General features: G+C 46.7%; 1 protein-coding gene across 1 annotated transcript in view; it reads right to left on the reverse strand.

Moving 5' to 3' along the window:
* The window catches only part of MKX (mohawk homeobox), a 75,515-nt gene extending 61,496 nt beyond the window's left edge, over positions 1-14,019 (reverse strand). The window contains exons 1-5 of the mRNA XM_015146675.3: positions 13,386-14,019; positions 10,893-11,162; positions 9,022-9,181; positions 2,490-2,643; positions 1,727-2,062 (exon numbers count right to left, since the gene is read on the reverse strand). Of these exons, the coding sequence (XP_015002161.2) occupies positions 1,727-2,062; positions 2,490-2,643; positions 9,022-9,181; positions 10,893-11,080 (838 nt within the window). The 5' untranslated portion in view covers positions 11,081-11,162; positions 13,386-14,019. The remainder of the gene's footprint in view (positions 1-1,726; positions 2,063-2,489; positions 2,644-9,021; positions 9,182-10,892; positions 11,163-13,385) is intronic.
* Positions 14,020-14,254: the final 235 nt, after the last annotated feature.

The raw sequence follows: 14,254 nt of genomic DNA on the forward strand, positions 1-14,254 counted from the left end.
AATATGTAGTATTTTCATTTTCTTTTTTTTTCTTTTGCAACAGGGGCTCCCTCTGTTGCCCAGGCTGGTGTGCAGTGGCACAATCACGGCTCACTGCAGCCTTGATCTCCTGGGCTCAAGCAGTCCTCCCACCTCAGCCTCCCAAGTAGCTGGGACTGCAGGTATGCACCACCATGCATGGGTAATTAAAAAAAATTGTAGCAATGGGGGTCTCACCATGTTGCCTAGGCTTGTCTCAAACTCCTAGGTTCAAGGAATCCTCTTGCCTCTGCCTCCCAAAGTGTTGGGATTACAGGCATGAGCCACCATGCCCAGCTTCATTTTCCTTATTGGCTAAATTTCCTTTTATTTTTTCTTCTTCCTAGACCCAATTATTGTTTACAAGACGATTTCTGTATTTCTGAGTGTTTAGAGTTTGTTTTTATTGTTAGAGTTGGTAATGCAGAGAGAAAATGAGGTTGATTTAAGTCTTTAGAAATGTATTGCTATTTTCTCTGAATCTTTGTAGATCATTTGTCTCATATATATTTGTAGATGTTTGAAAATCAGATTGCTGGCAAAATGATCTACAGGGTATATTAACAGAGCAACTTTAGATTTCTTAATAAAGCCCTACTGTTCACAGACCAAGCTTCTTGATATTATGAAGAAAAGATGTAGTAAAATATGTATAGTTTATATCATAGGGCCTAGCGTACCGTAACTACTGTATACATGATTGGTAGTAGTTGGGATAATAATAGTGATTATAGTAGTGATGTTCTTCCTATCTCTCGTGCAGACTCAGAGATCTGGAGGAGAGTACCTACTATGTGTTCTTGGTCTGGGTTTTCTTATCTGTGATGTAATGTCCCTGTTATAGATGCTTTCTGAGGTTATTTCCAGCTCTAATATTCTAAATCCTATTTGCTGGCATTTTCAGGACCCAGATTGTCTACACCAGATGTAGATGTAGGTCATGCATATTCCTTGTTCGAAAGTCACCTCATACACTTCTTAAGAGCAAACCTCTCTGGGAACTGAAGTCAAGATAGAAATTTTTACCAAACCTACTACTCTATCTGAAAGTTTTGGACAGGTTGGAATCAATTCTTTATTTCTGGAAGGAAAGTAAAATTTTAAAAGCTATCTTTCAGCCCTGCTTATGCTTTTCAGGAATGAGAGTAAAATTTCCAGAGCAATGGAAGCCAGACCTATACTTTTCTTTCACAAAAGCTTGGCACCCCTATTAATTTGTTTTCATTTACCATCACTATTTAGCAATCAAAGCATTTAACAGAAAAGACATAATACAAAGTATTTGCAGGACTGGCCACAATCTGGCACTATCCTCTATTATGAATTATTCATAAAAGCCAGTGTATACCTCCCCTAAACATTGTTATTATGAAGATTAAAATTATCATTAAGAATGAAAATTCTTCCATCTTGAGTTAATTTTTGTATAAAATCAAAACAAAAATATTAAAAAATTAAAATTAAAAAATAGAAAAATAAAACTTCTTATCTTTAATACGAAAACTGAAAATTTCTCAATAAGACCATAATCTACTAACAAATTTATCCATTGGCAATTATAAACAAAATGAAAGCTTTAAAACTGAATTATGGGCAATATGTGAATAATCTGATGCCTTTATACCTGTTAAAATAAACCCCTCTGATGCAGTTTTAATTGTACTTTAAAAAGGTATCACAGGAATTACTACAGAAAACATGGGCTTACCTGTGCGATAGACAAAGTTGCCTTCAGTTTCTGATGACGATGGAGACACTAATTCTTCCTCAAATTCATTGGAGCTAAAAGATCCCGAGTGGTTTCTTTGCCTTGTTTTTCCCATCATGGTAGTGTTCGTGGCCATGACATGTCTCAAAGAGTCATTAAGGTAACGGTTCAACAAGCTGCTCTTGTATTTGGGGGGTGCCACGTAGTCCTCACTGGCCCGTGACTCTGGCCTCACTCCTGCTTTGATGACTGAGCTCTCACTTTTAATCACGGGATGGTGAACTGGGGTATTATAGCCCCCTTCATTCATGTGGTTTCTTGGAGGATTTTCTCCATCTACAGCGGAACAGTATCACTAAGTAGGATAGTAGGCACGGTTTCCCCCAGCCACCCAACTCTTATATTTAATCCTTAAAAATATATAAAGGAAATATATTTAAAGTATATAAAATTATCTTTGATATTCAAGATTAATTTTTAGGCAATGAAAGCAAATATTTATGTCATCTCTCACTTATGGTATTTTAATTTTAATGAATTTCACTGAATATGTTATTCTGACACACGGTATATCTATAAACAAGAGGAAATGGCCATCATTCCTTTGGTCATTTATAGTATTATAAAAGTGAAGTTACTTCATGCAATAAAAAAGAACCGTTATGGCACCATCATATTTTGTGAGAGCAACCTTAAAAATAGCAATTATGGTGAACTTCTATAGAGGCAAAACAAAGAAAGCAAAATAAAAATATTAACAAACCTTCAGAACACGAGTCATCACTGCTTATGCTAAGCCGTTCAGCATTGCCTTGAACATACTTGTTGTATAACTTTATTCTCAAAGCCCAGCTTAAATCTGGCTGTCGAACGGTATTCTTAAGCCGACGTCTTGCATTAGCAAACCAATTTGACACCTAAAACGGTATTATTTTTCAATTAACAAAACTTGAAAACATTATCCATGGTGCAATTATTTTCTCATAAAGGAGCTAAGCCTCTCTCAGCACCTCTGATCATTAAATATTCTCAGGACATAAGAATACTGGACATTCATATCCATTCATTCATTCGACAAACATGTTGCTTACTACAGACACTGAGCACTTAGTGTATTTGTGGAATAAGGAAAAATGAAGAGGCCTTGACCTCAAAAAATTCTAGTAAGAGAAAAGTCCAGTCAGAGAAGTAGGAGGGTATACAAATAGCTAATATAAGAAAGAATGTGATGAATGGCATACAAGACATTAAAATGATACAGGAGTCCAAAAGAAAGAGGGGTTACTTTCATATGTGACTCCAGCCTTTTTGAGGAATTTAAGTGAGGCTTTGAAGAAGGTCCAGAATAGGTCAGGTTGAGAGGGAAGGGAAGTGCATTCCCAATAAAGAGGACACAGGAACAAATGGAAGTGAAATTCCAGAGAAATTGTAGGGGCTGAGGAAGAGGGAAGAGTTAAAGATGACCTTGAGTCATCAAACCTGTGTAACCAAGAGAAAGGTAGTGCACGTGGGGAAAGAGATAAAACTTTTTGAGGATAAAATGATGTGTTTGGCTTGGGCAATGTCTAGTTTGAGGTGCTAATACTGGTGACATGTCTGGTAAGAAAATAAAAGTGGTATCTGAGATTGAAGGGAGGGGATGACCAAATTCAAGAGGAAAAGGCACAGAGGTAATTGTCAAAGTTGCAAGAGTAGAAAGAATGAAAGCAGGGTCAAAGACCAAGCTTTGGAAACCATTAGAGATGAAAAAGGTGGGACCTGTTTGCTTCCAAAAGATGAGCTAGCAAAACAAGCAGAGGCAGAGCCATCGGTGAAGAGGAGGAAAATAAACCAAAGAACTCCTCACTTTAAGCCAAAAGTCAAGTGTTGCTTAGACAAATAGTTGAAGGCAAAGAAAGAAACATTTCAAGACAAAGAAAAGATACTTCCATTCTTTTTTTGAAGATGCCACTGGATTTGTACTTGAGATTTCTTCTAAAATATCAGGCTATCATCAGTGCAGAGATTTTTAGAAACTCAAAAGGGCAATACTTGCCTTTAAAAGAATGAAACATGGGAAGAGAATTAAGTTTTTCTGCCAGTTTGGTCCAGAACATGACCAAACTGAGGAATTTAAGCTAGGCTTTGAAGAAAGGCCAGATTACTATAATGGTTTGTGTGGCAGTGTTTGTACTGGAAATTTCTCCTTTTTTTTTTTTTTTTCTAGATTTATACCATAAATACACATTTTTTGTGCATTACTCAAATTCTTATTATTCTACTTTTAAAAAACCCTCAAATTATACTTTTTCTCCCTGTCCTCATGGGTAAACACATGCTGGGTTTCCCATATGTATTTAATATTCAATATAGTCAGTACTATCTTCTTTGTACCTGAAGCAATGATAGTTATCCTTTCAAATTTATATGCAATGACATATAATCTCACTATGGCATTTCAGAAGTCAGTCTTCATCAACACTTCTTCCTGCTAAGCTATGTTACTATGACTATGATTCGGTCTGGCTTCAAATTCTCAGTCTGAATTCGAATTCTCAGTCCTTCCCATTCTCTACAGACAGACAACAAAATTACTGAGTGACTATTGTACTTTAGCCATGGTGTTAAGTTCTAGGAATGAATAAGCTTTGTCTTCTGCACTCCCAGAAGGACTAGCAGAAAAGAACTACACATAATTAACTGGGATACACCGGTGAACATTAGCTGTGGAAGCACATGGAGCCTGATCCCTTTCTTCATGAAATTTCTCAATCTTTCCTTGGATTCTTCAACTCACTGTCAAAATCTTTATCCAACTACTTTATCCAACTATACTACTAACTGGGAATTTGGAAACATTTCTCTTTCTAACTTCCCTCTCTTCCATTCTGTTCTCTTAAATCGATCTTAGCAACTATCATCAAATTGAAGAATTGATGCACCATTTTGATTTAATCACTTCACTCCTTCAAATCCTCATAAATGTCCTGTTATCCCATAATCACCATACAATGGAAAAGGACCTGGCTTCCTGTTCTGAATTTGCCAAAACCATGCGGTATGAATTTGGATAAGTTATTCAACTTTACTGAACTTTGAATCCTTCATCTCTAAAATGGATTTGATGGTTCCTAATATCCTTGTTAGCTCTAAAAATTAAGATGCGCGAATACAGCCCAAGTTTCCCTACAGCAATGTTAATATCCTTTACACTAGGTACTAACCTCCCTCTGTTGACCAGTACTGTCTCCAGCAAGAGTGTTTTTGTCCTTCTTTGCTCCTTTCACACAGAGTACAGCCTGCAACTTCCCCTAGATCATTCATATTTACAAGAATTCAACTCCAAAACATTTCTGTAACTTTCTTTACTAAACAGGATATAATTCAGACTAACCTTAAATCTTCACACAGCAACCACACATAGTACAGTGTAAAATCCAATTCTTATGAAACTCTTCTTATAATGAAAATGCAATGGCCTTCTAATTTAAAAAAAAGTAATACACTATCCTTCTAACAGACAAAAATGGGGGAACATTTAAATGATTTAAATGTCATAGGGGATTAACTAACTTTTCATACATAGGAGTCATATCTTTTTTATGTTTTATATACTCATAGTCTTTTATTTTTTACCATATTATAATAGTTACACATTAGGTGATTTTCCGGAAAGATTTGCTGATGTCTAATATAGACTGTTTCAAAACTGATTTCATAAATTGACCACCACCCAATCTGGTAATATATGTATTCTGCTGGGGTTTTTTGTTTTGTTTTTTTTCTTTCAGTACAACCTAACAGATAGATACACTCCAAGGTCTTTAATGTGTATTTGCAGTAGGTCCTGCAAACAGCAAATAGCTGGTTAACAAATTTGCATATTCTTGTTTTGCATTTCTTTCTTGATGAATTAATGCAAATTCCATCTGTTTCACTGAAGGTAAAAATATCGGTTCAAATTTTCTACTTTTAATCTACTATGGATTCCTTCGGGTTGTCATTCATATTCTCTTCAAATTGTATTTTACATGAAACAGGTCTCCTTACCAAGGATAGGTTCTGGAACAGAATTTTACTGTCAAACTGAATGCTATGTGTGTATATATGTATAGATGTTTGGGCCTCTAAGTTTTCACTATAAAATATGGGAGATAGTTAGATACGACTAATTTATATAATATTTTATATTGGTATCTATCTGTCTATCTATCTCCCATATTTTATAGTGAAAGATTAGAGGGTCAACTGTCTCGAAGCTGGGAGGGAAAACTAATATTCATCCTACTTTAACAAAGGTGTTTACATTCATCATGTTGACAGAGCAATTGTTATAGTACACCCAAAGGGATAAACTGGCATCTGTCCATCTTTGAACACACTGAATTAACAAACTTCTGAGCTATTCAACTGAAATATTGAGCATTTCATTCCCACACCATGTAATATAACACTTGGAATAATGAATAAGGACCAATCTGAGATTTTGTTGAATATTTAACAGTTGTTATAAGCCTTATAGCTGATAACAGCATATATATCTCAGCAGGCACACTCAGTACCAACGAAAAACAGAGTTATGTCAACAGTGGAGACAGGATCTTGGAACATAGTAGTTTTAACAAATCGTATGTGGACAGATCACAGGAATATGAGACTTCCATTATTAGAGGAGGAAGCATTAACATCTACTCATTGTTCCTTGGTAAGTTCCATATCCTGCAATAATACAAACCCCAATCACATACCATTTTATACTATTCCACAACAAAGCTGTTTATATTTTGAGAGTACAGAGTGTATTTCTTTTTTTTTTTTTTTTTTTTTGAGACGGAGTCTCGCTCTGTCGCCCAGGCTGGAGTGCAGTGGCCGGATCTCAGCTCACTGCAAGCTCCGCCTCCTGCGTTCACGCCATTCTCCTGCCTCAGCCTCCCGAGTAGCTGGGACTACAGGCGCCGCCACCACGCCCGGCTAGTTTTTTGTATTTTTTAGTAGAGACGGGGTTTCACCGTGTTAACCAAGATGGTCTCGATCTCCTGACCTCGTGATCCGCCAGCCTCAGCCTCCCAAAGTGCTGGGATTACAGGCTTGAGCCACCGCGCCCGGCCCAGAGTGTATTTCTATAGCATTTGAACAATGATCAGCCATAGGATCAGCCATAAGATCCATTAGTAATTCTATACATTTTAATTTTTTCCATTTATCACTTTAAAGCTTCAGAAACCAGCTTCATGAATAATAAAATTTGAAATCATTATACAGTTGTCATTTATTATTATAAAAGTTATTTTACCCCACTTAAAATTACATATGTTTGTGCATTTTTATTTTCTGAGGACTAGTGTAAGAGAAAAAAAGTGTTTTGAATGAAAATTTCATGTAAAGCATATTTTAAAAATGTAATAGCGTCACCAAGATCTGAATGTAAAAAGCATTTTTATTTGTATTTGAACTATCATTACAGGTGGCAAATAATTTAAAAGTACAACTACTTGTATTGCAACTCAACAAAAGTACTACATAAGAAAGTTTAAATGGCTCTCCTAATGACAAATGCTACTTCGTAATTTAAAAACATCCTAACACATGTCATAAATGTTCTTTTGCTTTCTGTATGAAAGAATAGCCACTATTAAATATAAAGCTCTATATCAACCAGAATAACTTAGTGTTTCATTGCTGACATCATGTGAAATATTCAAATAACTCTATAAATTAGTGTATTTTAAAAATAAATAGCATACTTATTTAAACGAAATTTTAACATAGGTTATTTATTTTCATAAGTCAGGTTTTTCTGACTGGAATAATTTATTTAGAAACTACTTTGGTAAATCGCTAAAAGATTCATAGTTCTATGTTAAACAGTTATTAAGCCAAGAACACTAAATTAATTTTCCCCTCCACTGCTGCAGCAAATCACTATTAATACCATTGCCTGATAATATAAAAGAAACAGATGTTTTTGTATATAATTATATTCTGAAAATAAGCAGAAATTACATATTCTAGTATTGATAGCCTGACTATAAGTCAAGTTTCACACCTTGTCAAACTTTCCAGTAATTCCTAAAGGGAAATTTTAAATACTCCGGAAAGCAATTTTTATTTTATCCACTAGTTCCTTTTTTTCTTTTTGGAGCTCCTGCTTACTGTAAATTTAGTGGAATGGCCAAATTTTCACAATCAGGTAATGCTATTGTAATGTGCAAAACTTCTCACCTGATGTAGCTCCTCCTCCTCTTCTTTCTGAATAAATTTGCCTGTTTGCATGTAGAAAGTTCAAGCCACCATATTTATTTTTTTAAAAAAATTATGACATGATGGGAAAAGCATTTGATCTGGAATTATTTATTTCCAGGCCTATCTCTGTCTTTTACTGACACAACTGCCCCAAGTCTTGGTTATGTCAAGTGTAAAATTCTTATAATAACTGCCTACAACATCGTGGTTTTGTGAACAGTAAGATTCAGTTTTGAAAAGCTAGTCAAATGTAAAGTAACGCTGTTCACCAGAGAACACAAACTTAGCACCATTTCTCCACACTTGGCAAAGTAACTCAACCATCTGAAATCTGCCTCCTCTCCTTAAGCCCAGCAGAAAAGCATCAGGAGCAAAATGCTGTGGATTGCAGCTAATGCTTAGGATGCTTCCTATTAAAAAAAAAAAAAAAAAAAGTTTTTCGGGGTGGGGGAGTGGGGGGGGGTGTTGATCCAAACATCATTTCTTATCTTTCTATCCCCTACTCCTAGCTGTCAGTAATGGTAATTTTGAAAGTTACTCTGTACCTGAGCTTTAATACTGGGCCTTAATATGGAGTGTCACACTGCACGGTTCTCAAAGTGGGATTCCTTCCTAGCCTCAGCTGCAGCAACACCTGGGGCCTTGTAAGAGATGCAAATGATGGTCTCACCCCAGACCTGCTGAATCCGAAACTGGGAGGTGGAGTCTAGCGATTTGTGTTTTAAGCCCTCCAGGCGATTCTGATGCTCACTAATGTTGAAAATCACCGCAGATGGCATCATCTGGATTCATCTATATGTGGCTCTTGAATCCAGATTCCCAGTTACCTTCTCATAAGTCTGCAGTTGACTTTTCACTTCCCTCCCTGACAGCGCTTCCTGCATTCCTTCCTGCACCGAGCATCCGCACTGAACTGAGGGATGAGGGTGAGAAGTAATTCAGAAACTCCCACAGCTCGACTCCATCCCTCTCCAGGTAGAAGCGCCACGTGGAGAGCCTCACGAACCCTAAGCGTGCCCGCTCTTCAGCCCCTCGCCGGGAAACGGATCAGGGGGTTAATTAGTCCTGATTACCTGTACTAGCGTCATCTGCGAGCCGAGGGCCAAGAGTATCTTCTCGGTCTTGGTGGGGTACGGGTTGTCACGGTGCTTGTAAAGCCACTGCTTGAGGGGCCGCGCCATGTCTTGCAGGGCCTGCCGCTTGTGCCTCACCTTCCCGCCATTCTGCCGGGCGCTGGGACATGGGGAGAGGAGGAGGCCCTGGTGAGCGACACGATTGCCCGCCCGGCCCCTCCACGTACCGGCCGAGTCCGAACCCCACATCCAAGCTGCGCAGTCCTGCCTTGCGCCCCTGCTCCGCGCGCGCCCAGAGTTTGGGAGAGGCAGGAAGTGGGAGCCACAAAGTTTCTGGATGGGGAGGTCATTTCGCTAGGTTTATCTTGAGTAGGGGGATATTTTGAACTCAATACCCCAAGGTTAGAGGTTTAGGAGACGAAGGTCAAGTGATTTGAAGAAAACGGCTATTCCAGTCGCGGCTCTGGGCAGCGGGGCTAACTGCTACCCTTCCCTCGCCCGCTGGCGCCGCGCCCTCGAGTGACCCTGGCCTGGCAGGCCTGGCAGGGTATGTGGCTGGCTCTCGAAACTTTCCTCGGGGATCTCTTGTCTGCTCCCAGAGGCTTTCCGTCGCCTGTGGTCAGGGGAAAGGTCGCCGACTGGACAGAGGGAATAAAGCAAAGGAGCACTGCCCCCCCCCGCTCTCTTTAAGCTCTCTATTTCCTTTAATCTTTTAGGAAAAGGGGGAAACTTTCCAAAGGAGGTGGTGGTTTGTGGAGGAAGGCTGCAGAACCCAAAAACACTGTCGGGCCGTTTCCCGACTAAGGGAGGGTTAAAAGTACGGCAAGCTCTGTCACATCAGGTAAAGTAAAAAGACCTCAGGAAAAGCATATTCAAAGGAGGAGGAGGCAGAGGCAGCCACGAGCCTGGAGCCAGGAGCCTGGAGCGTGGCCTGGGGCGATGCGCTCCCGCACCGGTCCGGGAGGTGTCGCGCGCGGTCGCCGGCGCGCCCAGCCGCTCCCCGAGGCTTGCGCGCCTGCGCCGGAGCGTCCTGAGTTTCTGCCTCTTTAAACACTTTGAAATGCAATTCCACCCGAAGCGACTGGTAGTAACATTTTGACGAAACCGAATCTCTATTTTACTAAGCAGCGACGCCGCAGAACAAGCAGCTGATGCAATCGTTCAGGTGGAGGCGGCCAGGACTGCCACCCCTCCCCAGCTGGGCGTCCGGGAAGCCGCCGGGATCCGGCCGGGCATAGCCTGCCCTCCACTCACCGGCAGTCTGAGCAGCTGGCCCACCCGGAAGCTGCCGCCCCCCAGCATCCCCCTCACCCCGCTAAACCCAAAGCCTGCCCCGCAGGCCCAGAGCCTCCCCCTCCGGGTTCGCTGCGGGCCCCGCCGAGCCGCGCGCGCGCCCGGGACTCCCTGCGGGGAGGCGACCTTCCCGACTCCTTGGGCCAGGCGAGCCGCGGGGCCCTGGCGAGGGGCTGGGGTGACCGAAGAGAAGTCCGCGGAGTCTGAGCCGGGACTCCCCGACTACTTGGCTTCGCCTGTTTCTCTGCACCCAGCTCAGTCCTTTTTCCTCGCCCTCAGCCGCGCACCGGCACCCGCAGTCCGGAGAGGGGCAAATAACCCCCAAATCCGAGGTCCAGGCAGCGAGGACCGAGGGGCAGCTCCTGGCGCCCTCAGTCTCCACCAAGCTCTTTGGAGCTGCCCCGACGAATTGATCCCTCATGTTGTGAGATAGGAGCCCGTTAACATGAGAACGCGCGAGCCCTGGAGAGGCAGACCTGCACATCCAGGGAACTCCGGGCCCTTTGCCCCCAACCCGCCCGCGTTGCCGCGGGACCCCAGCACAGCTCACCGCCCCCTGCCCCCGGGAGTGCGCATACCCTGTCCTCCGGTGTCTCAGGCCGAGGTTGTCCTTGAGGGGCGGGCCGTCGGGAATGCCCACCTCGGGGCGGGCGTGAGGACTGTCCAGGACACTGCTGTAGGGCCGGCCACCCCGCTCCCGCTCCGGGGCGCCTCCGTCCTCAAACAGCACCGCACCGCTGAGCTTGTTGAAGACGATGGTGTTCATGGTGCCGGGTGGCAGGGACGCGCTGCGCGGCCGCAGAGCCTCGGGGCTTGGCCGCCGGGAGCTCCGCAGCAGGGCTCGGCTTCTAGGAGAGGAAGGTGCATCTCGTTACTTACTGGCTGAGAGTGCTCAGACCCCTGCAGGTCCTGGGCCTTGAACTTGCCCGGGTCGCCGGGCTGCAGAGCCGAGGGGAGGAGCGGCGCCGCCGCAAATGGCAGGGACCCTGCGGCTCTCCCCAGTTGGCTACACGCCCCCGCCCCTGCAGGCTCCCCGGACAGGTACTTGCCCTCTTCCTTGCCTGGGCGATCGATCCCCCCTTCCCCTCACTCCCCAGAACTACAACTGGGAATCATTCACCCGCAGAGGCAAAGGAAACGAATTCCCAAACGAGCCTCTGGGTTTCAGTTTGTGTCTGGGAGAGGCATACTCCGGACTGCGGAGCCGGGACCTGCGTGAGGCCGCGCGTGGTTCTTCAATCACAGCAGAAGACTAAAGCCTCTGGGATCCCCAACTCGGGGCGTCAGGAGGGACTGGATGGAAGGGAAGAGTTGGGGTAATGTGCCAACCGCATCCGCAAGGCCCAATTCATGAGTCCCAGGCCATACCGGAATTTGGAGGATTTTCGTGTTTCCTAGATCGTGGATGGTTTGGTTGAAACCCCCGCATCTTCTGCCCGATAAGGTCCCCCAGGGTGAGGTTGGGTTCAAGGACAGGGAAAAAGTTAAGTGGCGTCAGGACGAAAGCACCACTTCTCCCCCTTCTCTTCCCGAATCTTCCTATCATCCCCCAACGCGCCCCGGGACCTGCATGGTCCTAAGGTCCAAGGCGCCAGGACCCAGGTCCCGAGAGCCCTCAATCAGTGCCATTCTCTTCCACAGCACGGGTGTCGCGGGCTCGGAGCCCCTTGACACTCGCTCCTCTCTGGGGTCTCAAGGGGACCCTTTCAGAGGCTGTAAAGGTGTCAGAAGTCCAGGTCAGGAGGCAGCTTGGTCGGCGCACCTCCCGGGCTGCGGCTGCCACTGTCGGGGAGAGCCAGCAGCTCACCTCTGGGGTCGCGGAGACCCTGAGCCTTTGCCTGCCGCGCACGGGCGTCAGGGGCAAGTCCGCGCGGCCGCGGAGCCGCAGAGTTACAGCCCCAGGGCGCGCGTCCGCCCTCGCCCGCCCCATCTCCCTGCCTCGCGCCTCGGGACAGCTCCCGTTTCCTCCGAGCGGCCTCCGCTTCGCTGCCAGCGCCCCCTTTGCCCGTCCAGTCGCGGCATGGGCTGCTACTCCACTAACACACACGCGCGCGCATACACACACACACACACACACACACACACACACACACACCCTCTGCCTCGCCGAGTGCCCACACTCGCCAACGCCCCCGCCCCGCCCTCCGGCCACCGCAGCAGAGGCCACGCGTGACATTTAGGACTGTGGCCACCGCGATCAAACTACGGCTACGGTCTGTGTTCGTAGGGAAGTGAAGTCAGACCTCTGCTGGATGCCGCGTGTCCCTTAGGACTGCGTCCTCCCGCGCAGACAGGTACGTGTCTGGGGTGTGCACACAGCCTCGGCAATAAGTGTCAAAGCGAATTTCCGCGCTCGCAGCCCCTGTTCTACAGTCAAGACTAGCGTTGCTGTTTTCTTTTAACGTCAGTGCCCTTGGGGATGTGCGTTCATGCTGCTTTATTTGTACAAGACACCTTTCCCTGGCCCGGCCTTCTCCGCGCCACCCCAGTGCGTCCTCCTAGATGCGACGACGTGTTTTTCCTAGCGAAGTCACCACGAGGTTAGCCACCTCGGACCCTTCCCCGGCAGCCCCAAGCCCACGCAGAGATCGCAGACACAGACAACCGGCGCGCTCTAGGTCTGCAGGCAGCAGGCTCAGAGGCAAGCGATGGCAAAGGTCCGAGCGCCGTCCTGTCGCAAGGGGTCCGGGGGCGTGTGAACCACACTTCCTGACCCTCCCAGGACTCCGGCGCGCGGCCACCCGCGCCTCTTCTCAAATCACTTACCCGGATTCACTCCAGACTGTGGCCGGGGAGGTCACTCCCGGCAGAAGTGTCCCCCTCCCCCCAACGCCGGCGAATAATTTTAAAGCAAAGGAGGCGCGGCCAGGTGGGCTCCCAGGCTCCGCGCAGGCCCTTGGGTCAGGCTTGGCCGCCACCCGAGCGCGTCTCCACCAGACCTTGGAGGGAAGTTGGGGGAAGGGCGGGGAGAGCACCAGCACCCGGGGCACAGGGAAGGTGGGGCGCAGGGGCCAGAGCGAGCCTGGCGTTCCCCGGCAGCCGGCTGGGACTCGGCGACGCGGGGGCTGTACCTGTGGCTGCGGGGCCGGCGGCCGGCTGCAGGGCGGCTGGCTCTCCCGCCTCGAGACTAGGCGCACTCCCATCCCCGCCGCATGTTCTCCACGCGGGCTCCGGCGCGCTCACCACCGCCACCGCTGTCGTCTCGGCTTTATTTACCCAGCCCGGCGCGCGCGGCCCGGGAACAGGAATAGCGAGGCCTTCTCATGTTTCCTGACTGCGCGGCCCAGCCGGCGAACATCCTGCGGGCGCAGTATCCACGTTCCCGGGCGGGTGGAGAGGAAGCGTCCGCGCCCGCCCGGCCGCGGGGGCTGCTGTTAACCCCTAGCAGAGGAGCCGCTGCCGGGGAGCCCCGGGCCCGCCGAGTCCTGCGGAGCCGGGCGCGGCTCCCAGATCCGCCGGCCTCGCAGGCGTGGAGCAGACGGGGCTTATCCCTTCGCACTTTAGGAGAGAAATTGGAGAAGCTGCCGGGAGCTCTCGGCTCCGGCTCCAGAAGCTGGGAGACTGCGGTGCAAATCCCGTGTCTTAGCTGGCCCGATTGCCGGAAATTTCACCGCGCGTGGCTAGGCGGGAGAGGCCACTGTGACGCGCCCTGTATTTCCCTCTCGGAGGGAAGTTAGAGCTTGGTTTTGCACCTACAGCCCTGGAGCGTATTGCGGAAAGTGCTAGCGCCCAGGAGCCTCTTTTCTGATGTCACTGGGCTTCTGGGGTCCTGGTTGTCTCAATCAAAGCCAGGCACACGTTCACCTCCGGGGCAAGAGTGGTGAGGCTGCCCTCACCGCTGGGTATAGTGATGGGGGAAAGCAAGGATGGGGTGAGTTGAGCCCAGGTGGCCAACCCGCGGTGACCCGAGTGTAGAAGAGGAGGCGCGCCAGAGCCAGGA

This window comes from Macaca mulatta, chromosome 9, assembly GCF_049350105.2.
Source record: "Macaca mulatta isolate MMU2019108-1 chromosome 9, T2T-MMU8v2.0, whole genome shotgun sequence".
Taxonomy (NCBI): domain Eukaryota; kingdom Metazoa; phylum Chordata; class Mammalia; order Primates; family Cercopithecidae; genus Macaca; species Macaca mulatta.